The sequence below is a fragment of the Paraphaeosphaeria sporulosa genome (genome assembly GCF_001642045.1).
Source record: "Paraphaeosphaeria sporulosa strain AP3s5-JAC2a unplaced genomic scaffold CC84scaffold_2, whole genome shotgun sequence".
NCBI classification, from domain to species: domain Eukaryota; kingdom Fungi; phylum Ascomycota; class Dothideomycetes; order Pleosporales; family Didymosphaeriaceae; genus Paraphaeosphaeria; species Paraphaeosphaeria sporulosa.
This window is the reverse complement of record NW_017253361.1, coordinates 1,545,263-1,560,894: the sequence shown is the minus strand read 5'-3', so window position 1 is coordinate 1,560,894 and position 15,632 is coordinate 1,545,263. Positions and strand designations below refer to the sequence as shown.

Genomic DNA, 15,632 nt, shown 5'->3' with positions numbered 1-15,632 from the left:
TTTCATCAATTCCCACACCGTCATCTAAGCGCACGTATCCTGGCCTGGTCCTGTCAAGACGACTTTTTGGGATTGAGATTGATCAGAAAATCTCATTGTTCACACCGCCTGCCTCCAAAATTTCGTCCCTTTGCAATTTCCAACAACGGACCCAAACTCCTTAGCATGCACTCGCTCCAACTCGCTCCAAATATCGTCTTCAGAGCACTAAGATCAGCCTTGCACAAAAGAATTCTATCGCACACTGTGCCGAGCATTTTTCACCTTCTCAAATCTTGGTATCCAATACGTGACCATACTCACCAGACTAGTCTTGGCTGTTCCACACTTTGCTATCACTAGGCCCTTGTCAAACTCTTGTCTTTTAGCCATGATGTCCAAGGTAAGCTTGTATGTCCGCAATCTTCTTCTCGGCAGCATCCGCTCTCGCTGTTTGCTCGTGCAGTTGCTTCTCAAGCTCCTTCTCTTTCACGTGTTGCTTGTTCGTAGCCTCGAATGCTGCCCTTGCTCTCTGGTCCGCCTGGTCTGTGTTTTTTTGCGCTCTTTGAAAACGCCGTTTAAAGACATCGTGCATTTTGGCAATCTTGCATGTTGTCGTTGTCCGGCTTGTCGTGCGTCGCGGTGATTTTCTCTCGCTCGAGTTCCCTATTCCTCGTTTCTAACTTTGCGTTCTCCGTCCGAAGAGCAGCGATCAACATCGTGTCCTTTGCGCGAGTCTCAGTCAGGCTGAATTTGAGCCTCTTGTTGCCATTTTCGAGTGAACTACATGCAACGTTGATGTTTGGCAACATATCATCGACGCTCGATTGATCGCAGAGTAAGTGCCGCTTAGCTGCTTGTGGTCGGGCTCGGGCGCTGGGGCGTATTGGGGAGCTGGCGATGGCTGGTGTATGATGAGAAAGTGAGTTTTGATAGGAGGGTATAATCTAAGGTACCCACAAGATGAGGTGCCCATGCACATGGTATCGTCAGACCTAAAACCGCCTAGATCTTCAAGCTTGGCGAAGACAGATCCAGCTTCGGGAAGATTGTCATCGCTCGCAACCTCAGCCGATTGGTTTTGGAGATCTGAAGGCAGTCGATCGGACTCTGGGTGCGGATCCTCTATGACGGGCCATCCATGCTCGATATACAAACACGCTTCCTCAAACTTTTCCACGAAGGATTCCTCGGCACTGAATTGGGAAACATGTCCAGCGGCGACGAAGTAGTAAGATACCAGAGTTCCGAGCCTAGTCAGTGTGGCCCGCTCCGATCCGTGTGCGATAAAGCAGAGTGGTTCCTCGACGTCAACTTTTTTCATATCGGCCGGAAAGACCCTCCTGTAGCGCCTCGGGGTGAGGTGAGATTCCTCTCGGATGTAACCCACTTGGCTGTAATGCGAACCGTGGAGGAAAGCGTAGACACGGTCCGGGGGGTCGCATGGGATGCCGTCCCAAAGTCCGATGCACATCAGCTTCTTCAATGCGTTTGTGGGTAGCCGGAAGGGAGAGATTTCCATCATCTCCTCGTCCAATTTCACAAACACGATTTCATCGACACTAGGCAATCCTGCGAACGCGTTTGGGAACGTTGCGCCCGCCCAGTCTCGGATCGCAGTCAGACTCCACTGCTTAAACGGAGACCATTCGTCGTCCATAGCGGCTGAAGATTATACCTCAAATGACATTAGCGCACGTCATGAGGTGAGCATTTCCAAGAGCTCAGAGCTCAGTTTACCTTGACAACACTGAGACGCAACGTGGCAAAAGCTGTATCTTGAAAATGGCAATTGGCGCGATATTGTTGTTGACAGCGTAAGGTCAGAAGCCGACGCGAAAATCGTCTATGTTGTGCAACCGGAGCGCTTCCTGATAGCGAAGGAGCTGCACGTGAAGAGGTGAAGATTGGAGCAAGGCAATGGAATTGTGCTTGGCTGAGTGGGTCTGAAAGATATTATATTATTCATTATTTATTGGGAACATAAACAATGATCCCTAAGTGTTCTTAGGCCGTTGGAAAGCCGGGTAGCCGCATTTCTCACTCGCTCGCTGGCTGAGAATTGCAGGTTTTTCTCAATTGGTCTTTTTGTTTTTGCTCATTAGAGCAACCCAAAGGTCCGGGTTTTCCAATGCACGTACGTGTGGACGGCGTCTCAATAGCCGTGAGCGTTCTTCAGTTTCCAAAGCTCCAGCTTCACGGTGCTAAGCTCGAGCTCCAAACGTTCTCTCGCAGCCAACTGCTGGTTCGCGATATCCGTCTCCTTCCTCAGCAGAGACTTTTCTTCCTTGGCTTCAATTGCTGCAATCATTTCCCTCTTCTCCGCATCAGCACGCGCGCCTTTCTTGATGGCCAACTCTTCCCTAAGCCTCGTCTTCTCTTCTTGCAGCTCGCTTTGGAGCCGGGTGCTCTCTCCTTCAAGTTTCTTCTCAGTCGCCAGTCGTTAATTCTCGACCTGAGGCTCTCCGATCTCGATCTTCAGGCGCTTGTTGATCTGGTACAGTGCGTCTTATGCATCATCTATCTTACGATGAAGGCGCTTGAGCTTGGATACTGGTGGATACGACATGCTATTGTCTTGCGTATCTGGGGCATTGATGGCGACTGCTCATTAGCATTGGGTATCTGACGCTGTAGAAAGTGCCAAGCACGTATTTGAGGAGCACCGATCTTCCCGTGTCCCTTGGCTTTGATCTCAACGGCCTTAGGAGACATAGCCGATTCATGACCACCTTGATGCAAACCAGTACTAGGAGGTAGAGGTTGGGTCTTCTCCGACTTTGAATTGTGCTGCGGTTCTTCTTCCTCATCGTTGCGTAAGCCGCCTGGAAGTCGGATTCGAAGTTCTCGTAGTGGTTGATCTTGTACACGCCCCCTGCGCGAGGAAGTACCAGCATACCAAAGCTTTGATCAAGCGACAGCTTGAGTGACTAGACGTCATCTTGCGAAATGGTACTTTTCATTCAATGTTGTCGCGGTCAGTAGAAGCATATTATCCGAGACCACCTATATATACGTGTGGGACAGAGAGAAACTATTCGCCCTACAACGTCGGATTCCCATCGCCTATGCAGGCAAACGCATCCAGGGTACGGTCATAGCTCGAGAGTTGTTTGAGTTTGCTGACACGAAATAGGTACGGAGAAGGTCGTTGGAGCTTGTTAAGAGCATTGCAATTGCCTCTCCTGCCGTTGTCCAGGTGATCGTAAGGTAAGCGTCATGACACCTGGAAGAGCTGCGAAGTCTTCGGGAAACTTATTTCTTGCCCATTTTGTTATTTCTAGACGGCTTCGCACTGGCAAGGATGGCTATCAAGCCAGCATTAGTACTGAGGTCGCCGGCTGTTCACGATTGAAGTAGGGCTATACTCACCCGAGCCACTTCCATAGTGGAGACCATACCGAGATTAATGCCTTGTTGGGCTGTCGAGGAAGATGAGTCCACCTCCATAGCGGAGCCCATACCAAGATCCATGCACGGTCGAGCTGTTGGCGAGACAATCTGAGGGAGAAAGTTTGTGTACTGGAGATCGATTGGGTGCGGACTTTGATATAGCAAAACCCTCGTAGGCTTGACTCTCGCAGTGAAGAAAGACAGTAAGATTGAGTGATGAAAGCTCCTGGTGAGAGATTGAGCTTGAAGATTGCACCCAAAGAGCGAGTCAGCTCAACAAGGTAAGAGAGGATAACGACTTTTATAGAAAGGTTCGTGAGATTATTCGAGCCAGTCATCGTGATACTCTAAATAGACCGCATACCTCTCACCACACCCTAGTTCAACCCCTCCGCCTTAAGCACTGCCTGAGCAGACGGCCTCTCCTCCACCGCCTTAGCGATCCTAGCATAATTCGGGTATTCCTTCTCCATATCCAATTGCACCGGCCCCGCACCCCACCGATAGAAAACATACAGATACGCATCCACCGCCGTGAAATTCTGACCAACCGCCCACTCCTTCCCCTCTAACTTCTGATCGATGAATTTGTAGATGTCCTGAATCGTCATTTTCGCCTTGGCCAGCACATGTTTGTCAAGGCTCCCATCCTCGACATCTACGAACCTCTGCGGGCGGTAGAACATGCCATAAGCCGCGCTGTGCAGCGTGCCGGACAGGTAGTTGAGCCATTCGTACACGCGAACGGTCTCTAGGGGCGTGTTTCCGAAGAATTTCTTCGACGGCGCGAGCTGCGAGATGTAGGTGAAGATGGCGGGGTTCTCAGTGACGACCTCATTGTCGAAGGTGGCAACGGGGACCTTGGCTTTGGGGTTGAGCTTCTTTAGTTCGTCGGGGTAGCCGCCATTCTTGATGAGCTCCTCTTTCTTATAGATTGTTGTGGTAAAGTCGAGGCCGGACTCGTGGAGGAGGATGTGTGGGGCGACAGAGCAGGCGCCGGTGAGGGCATAGAGGTGGATCTTGGGGGTAGACATGGTGAATTGTGAAGCTGGGTAGATTCCAGGGTTGATAGCTGAGGAGATGGAATGCAATGGGTTCTGTAGCATTCGGGTGATGTGTGCATTCCTATTTGTATGAGAGTCCTGTGTATGCAATACGACTAGCGTCCCACTGTACGTAGGTAGCGTGCTGCAATACTTGTGGGGTGTTTACAAATGCAACGGCGTACAGAACACATTGCGAAAAGTCACTCGTCCGTGGCCGTAAGAATTTACGACTATGCGAAGACTAAAGTTCCAAGTGTCAGCAAAGGATTGGGCTAGCGGTGTGCAAGGTCTCATTACGTCGTTGTTTACATGGAGGCCAAAGCCCCGCCCCAAGCCGACAATACCGCATGCGATGCAGGAACCAAATGTTCCTGGTAGTTTTCGAAAGCATTGAATATCTGCTAGACACCGCGGAGATTTTTGATGCATACATACCATCTCGGGTTCAAGGGGAGGTAATTTGTATATCCGTTTGCCGGGGCCGCGGACTTCCCGCCCCGGATCGCGGGATTGGTTCCGCGGGTTACAAATAGCTCACCGGATACCATGCTGGCTCCTCCCATTGCTTAATTCATTTCAACACAGTCACACAAGCTGAGGCAGGATATCCCTATATTCGAAGGCGGTGTGTGCACCTATCAGCTTAGAAATCAATGGCGGCTGTCTAAGCCTCATTGTGATGGTGGTGCGGCAGTCGACTCTAACGTTGCGATTAGAATTGCTTGTGGCAGGGTCTTGCATTCTAGCGCCCATGCAGTAGGAGGACGCGCCTGGGATATTTCAAAAATGAAATATCGATCTGATTCACTTATTGAGATTTATACAATCTGCACATAAGAGACATAACTGAGCAGTGAGATACAAGAACCCTTCGAAGTACCCGGTAACAATCCATCCATCCAGTTCCAAGGACAATCTAGTGGAAAGTCCGGAGGAACTCTTCGACAGCCACGGTTGCAGCTCCAACTCCAACAACAGTCCAAAGCCACCTGTTCGTGAGCTCCTTTGTCTGCGGCCAAAACGCATTCTTCTCCTCGCGGAACTTCTGCAGCTCAGCAAACTTGGCAGGGTGCGATTCGGAGTAGCGGCGCGTTTGATATGTCTCCTTTTGCGCGTCGCCGCCAAAGTATCGCAGGAAAACGTAGTTCGCGAGCGGGCCCAGCAGCTCGACGGGAGCAAGCATGTCAGAACCGTAAAGCAGAACGATGAAGGAAAGGTGGACGAAAGCATCGCCGAGATAGCTGCGAAAGAAGTTAATTTCTGTCGTGACGGGTTGGTAGATGACTCACTTCGGGTGGCGCACGATGCTCCATACGCCTTCTTTCAAGATACCAGTACCACCTTCGGCCTTGTACTGATCCAGCTGGTAATCAGCCAACGTCTCCATGGCGAAGCCAGTGGAGAAGAGGCCCACGGCAGCCATCTGCACGATGGGATGGTAGCCCATCAGAACTGCTCCTTCGTGTCGGAAAGGTGCAGTGAATGGCAGAGAAATAAGCATTTGGAAGAAAGCCTCGGGGAGGAACGTGGTAAAAAGTGACTTGATCCAGAAGTCTTGGTCACGCTTGACTTGAGCGTATCTAGGGTCATCTTCTCCTCGTTGGATCGATCGACGTGCGATGCGGTAGAATAGCCTGCCGCCCCATAGTGTGACGCCAGTCAACACGAGTCGCTCATGCCACGAGAGGCGATGCAAAGCTTGCGACAACGTGAGTCCCTGGTACAGGCGACGTCCGACGGCAGACCACCAAGCATTGACAACCTGTCCGCTGGGCCACAGCCAGTCCTTTGCTTCAACGCGTCCTGTGTAGTTTGCAGCACCCCATGCAATTATAGCTAATCCTGAATGCAGTCCCAGACTCGGTGCCAGCGTATCTCTCAAGATGCCAACATCGAAAAGCGAGGCATTCTGCACATGATTGAGCGAATGTGTGTGGTCCACGGTTGCCGCTGGCGGCGCGTGTGGTAGCGTGCTCTTGTTAGAGCTAGGTAAATAGAAGTTGTTTGGCTCGCGATCCGCGATCCGAATCTGTACGTCCGGCGAGCGTGCAGGCTCGCTGCCTTTGCTAAACCATCCGGAAGACATTGTGGAGGTCGGAAGGAGAAAGTAACTTGTGTCGCGCCAGCATTCGACATGTGAGAGGCTTTAAGGAACTGTAGCTGGGCTTCCCCGCACTTGACGCATGATGCAACTTGGTGGATCGACGCGGCCCCACTTACCCCGGATATTCATCTACTCGCTTAATCCTGCCATACAAGTATGGTACGTAAATAGAGGCCATTCACATGCTGCGTATTACCCAACTTCCAGAAGATGGTCGAACGTCGGTTTGTGATAGACTAATGGCTCAAGTATTGTTCTACTTGACAGATATCACGTTAACGTTCTGCTGTATCCAGAAACGTGCTTGCTCGGAGGTCGCGTGTGCTATTGCCCTGCAAGCAATCCGGGAAAGAACTCCTTGCTTAGACGGTATGTGGTTTTATCATGTGTGGGCTTCCATGCAATGGCAGAGTAACCCTTGGGAGAAGGACGCCACCTTCTCAAACTACCAGTACCTTGGTAATGTCTCTTGTCCTATGATACGAAGCGGGCCGTGATACTGTATCTTACGGGGGTTAGAGGTCGCGCATTAGAATTTTTTTATTCAGATATATGTAAAATCTATGTAAAGTTGAGATGCTGAAGACCTACTTAGGTAGCCGGCACAAATCACGTGATTGTACTTGACCCCTGGTGCTCTGACGACTTCGAAACCTCGCAAAGTGTTTGATATTGGCAAATCCAGCTACATGAGCTCGATAGAGACACCGCGATCTACAACACATTGCCAGTGTGGCCTCTTCATGTGGTCGATATATGCGTCAACGATCCTAAGAATGACGTGCTGCGGGCCAATGTATCACGGGCAGCCAGGGCGCCAATCAACGACGTCAGGCACCTGCACAGGTCTTACTGTTATCACCATCCTACAACCGCGACATACGTATTCCGGATGATGCGACGGCTTGCTGACAACTCTCCCAAATACGCTCGACATGTGCGTAGAGCAAGGAGACACCACAGTGGCTGTGGTGGTAAGCCATTCTTCCGAAACTCTCTGGATTCTGCTTTGACTTACCCAACGGAACTTGTTGATTTTTTAATTTGCTTCGTCTTCTCTGAAACATAATTAAAAGGGAACATGGCCACCGACGTACTGGAAGACCGCCCTTTGCTTGAACGCTCTCCTTCATTTACTGGAAGCTCAAAGACGCTGAACGACAGCGATGAAGAATCTTATGGATCGATCGCGCATGGTACAACGCGTACTATCGAAGACGATGTCCTCCCGGAAACCTCGACATTAGGGCGAACCATCAGTTGGCCAAGTGCCTATATCATAGTCATCTCTCGAGTTATCGGAAGCGGGATATTTGCGACACCGGGAGTTATCGTCAAGTCGGTCGGAAGTGTAGGGCTCAGTTTGTCTCTATGGGTTCTGGGTGCCATTATTGCGGCTTGTTCCTTGGCTGTGACGCTGGAGTATGGATGCATGCTGCCTCGCTCAGGTGGTGAAAAAGGTCAGTCTCAAAACTGAAACCAAACCCGCATTTCTTCCTGTCGTGTCAACCATATCCCACTGTAACGCTTGACGGCTTGGCATGACTGACACTCTTTCAGTCTATCTCGAGTTTACATACCGTAAACCCAGATTTCTTGCATCCACCCTAGTCGCTGTGCAAGCGGTACTGCTGGGCTTCACGGCAAGCAACTGCATAATATTCGCGCAGTATTCCCTCTTCGCATTCGATATTGAGGCGACAGATTTTCGACGCAAGTCCCTTGCCGTGGGTCTGCTTACTGCGATTACAATCGTTCACGGATGCTTCCTTCGCACTGGAATATGGATACAAAACGTTCTAGGTTGGATCAAAGTAGGGCTGGTTATATTCATGGTTTTGGCTGGACTGTTCGTTGTCGCTTTCCGGGAGCGCAACACTGACGGCACCAAAAGTCATTTCCCGACTGGAGATCAACTGTGGGAAGACACAAATTGGGACTGGGGAATCATCGCTACCTCGCTTTTCAAGGTGTTCTACTCGTACGCTGGGCTTGGAAACATCAACAACGTCCTCAATGAAGTCAAGAACCCGATTCGAACACTTAAATCGGTCTCTATCACTTCGCTAGCCACCGCCTGCATCCTGTATCTGCTCGTCAACATCGCGTACTTCACGGTTGTCCCTCTAGAAGAGATCAGACAGAGCAAAGAGCTCATCGCAGCATTGTTTTTTGAGAAGAGTTTCGGGCCAAGTTGGGGCAAGACAGTGCTCCCGCTCGCTGTAGCACTGTCGGGGGCCGGCAATGTCATGGTGGTGACATTTGCTTTGGTGCGTAAACGGCACCCTGAACATCGTGCTGAGCTAACATTTCCCAGGCTCGACTGAACCAGGAAATCGCACGACAAGGCTTCCTCCCTTTTTCAAATATTCTCGCATCCACCGAACCCTTCAATGCGCCCATGGGTGCTCTCATAGTGCACTACATTCCTTCGCTCTTGGTGATTGCACTGCCTCCTTCCAATGAAGTCTATTCGTTCATACTAGAAGTGGAGGGCTACCCAGGAACCATATTCGCACTGGCGCTCTCTATCGGGCTATTGTACTTACGACAGAAACGTCCAGACCTCAAGCGACCATTCAGAGCCTGGAAAATCGCTCCTGTATTCAGGATTATACTCTCTTTAGCATTGCTGGCCGCACCTTTCTTTCCCCCAAAAGAGAAGCCCACTGGTGGAATTTGGTATGCTACATACGCAGTTGTTGGTGTTAGCATGTGAGTTCTTCCCTATTCTTCCCAACACACCACTAATAAGTCAATAGCATTCTGTCTGGAGTTGTCTACTGGTACGTGTGGACTGTGCTTATCCCTAAATGGAAAGGGTACAGGCTGGAGGAAGAAACGAGCGTTCTGGCGGACGGAACGAGCGTCACCACACTCATACACGTGCCGAAATAGATCAGCAATGTTGCAAGCATCGTAGCGCGATTCCATAGTATCTTTCGTTGCAGCATCACATCTTAGCGAGCATCACACCGCTGGAATTGCGCTTGATTGACATAGACCCTTGATTAGCAATCATTAGGATCATAAACGTCTCATTCTGTTAGTGTACACTCTAGCTACCGAGGATTGCGTGTTCTCACGAAACCGCTCGTCTCCTATCACGATACTACCTGCACCGCAACAATTTATCAGCAACCGCACCATCTGATGCGCATTATCGATAAATATCCACACAACATGTAGTATGAGCCTATCGTTTTCACCGACGGCTGCGGTGGAGCTTTGAAATACAATCACCTATTCGTCCAACAGATTGCGTGCTTGCGGGGAGCGTCAGAATACCTCGGAAGCTTACATATTGTGCAGTGTTCCACGTCAGAACCGCGACATCGCCCGAAGATATAAACACTCATGGAACAATACGAGCAGCATCTACACTTTTCTTTTTTCAGTACATCAATATACCGCATCCATACCACGTGCATCTTGAGATACTGAATTCATCACACACACCATGGCCACCGCCGCCGTCCAACACGCCCAGTCCACGCCCTCTTTTGCACACCAGATCATCAACAAACCCACAGCAAGCTCGGCGAGCAGGCCGCAGGATGTAGACACCGTGCTGCACTACTTTAGGCCTAACGCCGACGGCTCGCCACCACATCCGACTTACGTCGATAAACCAGAGACATACCACCGGGAGCCTGAATCGCACAACGTCACCGTTCGAGATGTTCGCGGGAAGGAAGACCAGTTCTCGCTGGACAAGAACGGATTCCAGTTCTACAAGCACGTGAGCAAGGAGAAGGACTTCTTAGACGATGAGAAGATCAAGGCGGAGTATTATCCGGAGACAGAGCAGTTGTTAAAGGACGCGTGAGTACTCTTCTCACTCATCCCCTCGGACACTGCAACTCGTACTACCATCCGAAATCGGGCAGCTAATAACGCGACACTAGCACCGGCGCCTCCCGCATACATATCTTCGACCACACCATCCGCCGGCAGCCCCCCAACCGTGAAACCATAACCCCGGATCGCAAACTCCGCGGCCCTGTCCAACGCGTGCACATCGACCAGTCCTACGCCGCCGCCAAGTCCCGCGTCCCCTTCCACCTCCCTGCTGACGCAGAGCACCTTCTGAAACACCGCGTCCAGATCATCAACGTGTGGCGCCCCATCAAACCCGTGCAGCGGGACCCGCTCGCCGTCGCGGAGGCGAATAGCGTCAGCGACGAGGGACTGGTGGTAACGAAGCTGATTTATCCGAACCGGGAGGGGGAGACGTATGCGGTGAAGTACGATGCTGGGCATCGGTGAGTTTGCTCCTTGTACCTGCGACTTTGTGGCTAGTGGAATAGGATGCTGATGAGTGAATGCAGGTGGTACTACAAGTCTGGGCTTGGACCCGAGGAGGTTATACTGATCAAGTGCTTCGACTCCAAGCTTGATGGAAGGGCGCGTAGAGTGCCGCATACGGCGTTTGAGATCCCGGGGACGGAGGACAAGGAGGGGAGGGAGAGTATTGAGGTGCGGTGTTTGGTGTTCCATGAGGATGATACGTTGGAGTAGGCCTGCGTCGGTACACAGCACAAATTGCATGCTTTGAATGTTTTGGTAGTATCTCCAGAAGTAGTCGTAATTTAATCTGTGGAGTGTAGACCCATATGTGATGCTGGACTAAGCTAGGCCTGTAATTTTGTGAGCGAGTCAGCTGTGGCGAGTAGTAGCAGCTGCGTGTTGTGCGGTACAAGCCGCAGTCAGGAATTTCGTACTAAACATGTAAGAGATCCACTGTGCTTGTAAGCTACTGGATGGTGTGCATGCAGGTGCCCCACCTAGTCGTGGGTGAGAAGAAAAGCCAAGAACTTCCACGAGTGAATCAACCCTGGTCACGAAGGCGAGAACTTGTACACGCGAACAACCGAAGATGCAAAGCAAAACGATTTTGAGTTAGTCCGGCTCTTTAAGCCATTTTTCGTCTTCTCTGTCGCGAGCCTTTTGAACACATAATAGTACAGAGGTATCTGAAAACGAACTGATGTGTATCGAAAGAAGAGAAACAGGTGGTAGTACAATAGATAAAGTAGAGACCCTTTTTATCAATGAAAACAACCGACTGTGGGTATAAACTGAGAACGCCATAGAACCCTGTGAGAACATTGTAACCGTTAATCCTGGCTTGCAGTATTGAGCAGGTCATCCCGCTACCGTCATAGTTCGAAAAGTCCTGTTTGAAAAATTCACGATCTGGCCAGGAATCTTCCTGTCCAAGTCTTCGAGACTCAGATTTCAACAGATGTGGACACGTCGCTACTCTTGCACGGAGGCAGATTCCTGATCATCAATCCCTTCCTCGTGAGCCAAGAGACCATTGCACCAAAGGCAAACTTGTCGCCCAAATCCGGTTTGATTCCGTCCGTCAAGGATCTTGCCACAGGTGCAGCGGAGGTGGGAGCTGCTTCCGACCCCCAGTCCGGCCGCTAGTTCCGGATATTTGAAATAAAATTGAGCTCTGGTGATGCCAGATATATGCAAGCACTCTTTCTGGAAACACTCCACGCATGTCCATTGCCCGAGGACGTGTTCTCGAAGTGTGCACGCACACTTGTGCTGCTGGGGGTGAAAGTCGCCCACTTGCTGCACTTCTCGACAGTCGTCACACATTTTCAGCTTTCGTTCCTCTGTATAATGCCAGAAAGCCTTAATAATAGACGATGGGTGACGAGCGTTGGAGTCATTCGCTAGCCGTAGAGGACCTCGTGCAAGATCAAAATCGAGAATTTCATCGACTGATTCGGGGTTAACGAATTCAGTGGTTATCCATGGAGAATCGAGGAAGCCTTTATCATGGTATGGGACCAGAGTTTTTGGGTTTTCGCCGGGCAACATGAGGTGCGCGGGTGTCAGAATGCCCATGTCGTGGGGAGAAAGAAGGACGAAACCGCTATACGTGGGCAGCTCGTCTGGCTCTTCCTCGGGCTCAACGGTGCTATTGAATACGCAGTGTATGCGACATTCGTCACAGGTATTCAACTGGCACTTGACGCAAGGATGTGTTTCAACGGTTCCCCTCATGGCTCCGCAAATGTCAAAGCCAAGGCACCGAGGGCGTAAGGTGACAGGCGATCTGACATGGTTGATACGTCGGATATGAAGGCCTCTGCCAGCGCAAGGCATCTTGCTGAGTATATTGGGCATACTCGCTTTACCGGAGAATATTGCTTTGTATATAGATTTGGATGCCGCTGCTAAGGAGAACAAGTCTTCAGGTGTAAGATTCGAGACGATGGATACCAAAAGGCCGTACTGTTCAACAACGCGCAGGAGTGGACACGGCTCAGATTCAGACCTTTCGCTGCCTTGTGGCTGGCGACTCTTGCCATGTTTCGCGATTTTGGGGGAGGGGCACGCAGCTGCCAGACTTTGAGACCTCTTTCTTTTCATGGTGGCGAGCCTGCCGCAGAGGGTGACCAGACCAGCAGGTGCCTTTGGTGTAAAAGCAAGCGTCGCTTCTTCGCATCAGACGCTAAAGTAAAGCTCTATGAGCATGCCTATAGCGCACAAGTCGAGAGCTTAGTAAATATTCAGTCTTTGAGAGAACCAAAGTGAGGGACGCGGATGAATAGGCATGTTGGCCAAAGAGTCCGGGATGGGGCAGATGTTGCATTAGGAAAGAAGGCCGCAGTATATCTTAGCGAGGATGTTCTTTTGGTTGCGGTCTGATCACACTCTCGAATAAAAGACCGATTCGTCGGCCATGACCTTCGAAAGTTGATAATGATAGAAGCTCTGTGTCACCGCACGGAGGTACGGAGAAAGCTCGGCAAGCGAGAAAAGCGGAACGGACAGGAACGTCACAACTGCTCAGACTTGAACAGAAACATCTTACTTACGTTGGGAAGTATTCTTGTGTTCAGCTTAAACACTCATAACAAACTCCTCAAAGCGCTTTCTGCGCTGCTGACGCCGGAATCCATGTTGATGTGATCGCGTGTGAGTTGGAAAATTTGAATGTTTCGGGTGATCACGGCAGCCACACTTCGTCACGACGCGGGAGCGATCGGCCGCACGGAAGGATAAGTCGGGTATTTTAACGAGTGTTGACCGAAACAATGACGCCTGCGACTCCTTGCAAGATGAACTTCGAGTTTTTGAAGAGGTTTAGAAATGTTGAAGATGATGAAGAGCAACAACGGCAGGGCGGATGCTCTCCGTAACTTCCCGTTGGACGATGATTCTGGCGCTAAAGTCAAAAGCGGAAGGCCACGTGAAGCGGAAAGCGAACCTCCCTCATGACTTACCGTAGCCTCATTCAGCATCATCGACAAGATCGTCTCCTGTCGCCCGACCGGTGAACTATGCAGCCCCACCGCTTCGAAAGTCGTAGCCCACCTGAGTGGCACGCACCAGCTGCTGTTGGGAAATCTTAAAGAGCTGCTGACCAAGGTCTACGACAGGCCTGAACGATACGCAAACGACACGCATCTCGTCGCGTGGACATACATGCATTCTTTCTCGGACTCAGTATGAAGGCAGGAACCACGATACATTACGCTGATCCGACGACGCCGATGCTTCGCCATCATTTTCTTCATGTGCTTTGGTGGTGAAATTCGCCGTCTCAGTGTCCGTCGACGGGTAGAGATATTCTTTCTGGAGCTCGTAGTACGCTCTTGCAAGCTGGAAGCTGGAGTTGTGGTCCCAGTATTCCTTAAATGGCATGATTTCGATGGACGTGTTAGCTGAGTTGGAAGAGGCATATAGGATCCTGAAAAGCTGCTCTCGCACTTGCTCATCGTGGGGCCTACGTGAGCACTGGGTCAGCTCGAGGACTCGAATGGAGATACAGAAAGACTTACCTTGATCTCCCGCGTACACCCACACACTGTCGACGGAGTCTGGAATAATGAGCGAATTCGTTCATGTTTTCAATGAAACTCTCATAATTGTCACCGCGCGTGCTGGATTCTGAATAAGGCGTGTTACCCCAGACCAGGCAATCAAATTTCCAGAATCCTGGAGTAACACTAGTCAGAAAACTTCAAGCCTCGACTGTGACAGCTACCAAATCTGCGATGATGTGTGATGGGAGACATCCAGACAGCCCGTGCAGACATGCATTCAAGCAAACCGCAATGCCAATTCTTCAGCCAAGCCTCTGGCAGATGTTCCGTCGAGTACGGTCATGATGCGGATAGTAGAACTCCTCAAACGTCACAGCGCCCGTCTGCAATCTTCTTTGCTTTAGCTTCACGCTATGCGCTTCTTGATCTCAGCCTTCGAATTATAGCACTCGCGCCGATGAGCCTCCAAGCGCGACCGCGCATTCTGGATTCGCGAGCCACGCCGTGGCCAGTCACATTTTCACCTACATCGCCGGTCATCGTGCATGCTCTACTTTCCATGAGGTGTGTCGTACCCGGATGAGCAATGTTAGTACCTGACCTGTGCTGTATGGCTATTCGGGTCATGCCACGCTTATACCTAAAACCACTGCACGAATTCCATATTACTGTCCACACTCATACTCAGATATCTCATGCATACGCTCACCTCTAAATGCTATGTGTTGTCCCGCTATCGGCAATAGCCTACCAGAATTCCTGCCGTATCGCTATACGTAATTACCACGCTCACACCGGAAGTATGCCTTGACGGTTCACCTCTCAAACTTATACCCGTATACCTCATTATGCCCACCACATGCCCCCCTATTCTCCATCCAGCTGCTCAAACACTTTCTCCAACTCCTCCATCTTCTCATCCACCGTCTTGCGATGTTTCTCAACCTCCCCCTCCATCTTCGCATACGTCTTCTCCATCTTCTCCAGCTTCTCAATCTGCTCGTCTTTGTTCTTGATCAGCGCGTTCTTCGTCTGCATCTGCACGTCTTTCTCCTTGGTGGTGGCGTCCCTTGCTTTGATAATGTCGTCCTTCACCTTCAGCTCGGCGCGCAGCGTTTGGTTCTCGGATCGGACGCGCTGGTATTCGGCGCCAAATGACTCATTCGCCGTGCGGAGCTGCGCGAGCTCGTTGGGGACGTCTGAAAGGGGGCGAGGTGATTAGTGGATTTGTCGCGAAGCGTGAGAAAGCAGATGCGGGCTTACTGGAATTGGAAGACATGGTGGTGTCCTGCAGGTGTTTGCAAATGTTTCGAT

General features: G+C 50.7%; 8 protein-coding genes across 8 annotated transcripts; 2 read left to right on the top strand and 6 right to left on the bottom strand.

The window, feature by feature from the left end:
- Window positions 1-2,134: 2,134 nt before the first annotated feature.
- On the bottom strand, window positions 2,135-2,694 carry CC84DRAFT_1213148 (uncharacterized protein; the record flags this gene model as incomplete). The annotated part of the gene is made up of 2 exons (XM_018182507.1): window positions 2,135-2,407; window positions 2,509-2,694. The coding sequence occupies 2 exons, from the start codon at window positions 2,692-2,694 to the stop codon at window positions 2,135-2,137; spliced, it is 459 nt and encodes a 152-aa protein (XP_018040118.1).
- A 988-nt stretch (window positions 2,695-3,682) lies between these two features.
- Window positions 3,683-4,839, bottom strand: CC84DRAFT_1160837 (glutathione S-transferase). Its single transcript, XM_018177593.1, has 2 exons — window positions 4,716-4,839; window positions 3,683-4,659 (listed from the first exon to the last, which is right to left on the bottom strand). Exon 2 carries the CDS (start codon window positions 4,404-4,406, stop codon window positions 3,750-3,752), a length of 657 nt encoding a protein of 218 aa, XP_018040117.1. The 5' UTR covers window positions 4,407-4,659; window positions 4,716-4,839; the 3' UTR covers window positions 3,683-3,749.
- A 495-nt stretch (window positions 4,840-5,334) lies between these two features.
- Window positions 5,335-6,504, bottom strand: CC84DRAFT_1255722 (DUF1295-domain-containing protein; the record flags this gene model as incomplete). The annotated part of the gene is made up of 2 exons (XM_018184562.1): window positions 5,335-5,659; window positions 5,708-6,504. 2 exons carry the CDS (start codon window positions 6,502-6,504, stop codon window positions 5,335-5,337), a joined length of 1,122 nt encoding a protein of 373 aa, XP_018040116.1.
- A 1,099-nt stretch (window positions 6,505-7,603) lies between these two features.
- Window positions 7,604-9,512, top strand: CC84DRAFT_1235612 (methionine permease; the record flags this gene model as incomplete). Its single annotated transcript, XM_018183854.1, has 4 exons — window positions 7,604-7,982; window positions 8,083-8,792; window positions 8,840-9,237; window positions 9,285-9,512. The coding sequence occupies 4 exons, from the start codon at window positions 7,604-7,606 to the stop codon at window positions 9,418-9,420; spliced, it is 1,623 nt and encodes a 540-aa protein (XP_018040115.1). The 3' UTR covers window positions 9,421-9,512.
- A 278-nt stretch (window positions 9,513-9,790) lies between these two features.
- On the top strand, window positions 9,791-11,087 carry CC84DRAFT_1160836 (uncharacterized protein). The gene is made up of 3 exons (XM_018177592.1): window positions 9,791-10,347; window positions 10,431-10,787; window positions 10,854-11,087. The coding sequence occupies exons 1-3, from the start codon at window positions 9,983-9,985 to the stop codon at window positions 11,041-11,043; spliced, it is 912 nt and encodes a 303-aa protein (XP_018040114.1). The 5' UTR covers window positions 9,791-9,982; the 3' UTR covers window positions 11,044-11,087.
- Window positions 11,088-12,012: 925 nt separating this feature from the next.
- CC84DRAFT_1073852 (uncharacterized protein) lies at window positions 12,013-12,807 on the bottom strand (the record flags this gene model as incomplete). Its single annotated transcript, XM_018173691.1, has 1 exon — window positions 12,013-12,807. A coding segment is annotated over one exon (795 nt), but the record flags the coding sequence as incomplete, so codon positions are not given.
- A 1,188-nt stretch (window positions 12,808-13,995) lies between these two features.
- CC84DRAFT_1255720 (uncharacterized protein) lies at window positions 13,996-14,471 on the bottom strand (the record flags this gene model as incomplete). Its single annotated transcript, XM_018184561.1, has 2 exons — window positions 14,334-14,471; window positions 13,996-14,278 (listed from the first exon to the last, which is right to left on the bottom strand). Exons 1-2 carry the CDS (start codon window positions 14,396-14,398, stop codon window positions 13,996-13,998), a joined length of 348 nt encoding a protein of 115 aa, XP_018040112.1. The 5' UTR covers window positions 14,399-14,471.
- A 556-nt stretch (window positions 14,472-15,027) lies between these two features.
- Window positions 15,028-15,597, bottom strand: CC84DRAFT_1235608 (uncharacterized protein; the record flags this gene model as incomplete). The annotated part of the gene is made up of 2 exons (XM_018183853.1): window positions 15,028-15,517; window positions 15,582-15,597. The coding sequence occupies 2 exons, from the start codon at window positions 15,595-15,597 to the stop codon at window positions 15,186-15,188; spliced, it is 348 nt and encodes a 115-aa protein (XP_018040111.1). The 3' UTR covers window positions 15,028-15,185.
- Window positions 15,598-15,632: the final 35 nt, after the last annotated feature.

What these genes read in the sequence shown, in the direction of transcription:
- CC84DRAFT_1160837 (XM_018177593.1), bottom strand. Translation starts at nt 4,406, where the DNA reads ATGTCTACCCCCAAGATCCACCTCTATGCCCTCACCGGCGCCTGCTCT.
- CC84DRAFT_1160836 (XM_018177592.1), top strand. Translation starts at nt 9,983, where the DNA reads ATGGCCACCGCCGCCGTCCAACACGCCCAGTCCACGCCCTCTTTTGCA. An exon ending in GAGCAGTTGTTAAAGGACGC is followed by an intron (nt 10,348 to 10,430) that starts GTGAGTACTCTT and finishes ACGCGACACTAG; the next exon opens with CACCGGCGCCTCCCGCATAC. An exon ending in AAGTACGATGCTGGGCATCG is followed by an intron (nt 10,788 to 10,853) that starts GTGAGTTTGCTC and finishes GAGTGAATGCAG; the next exon opens with GTGGTACTACAAGTCTGGGC.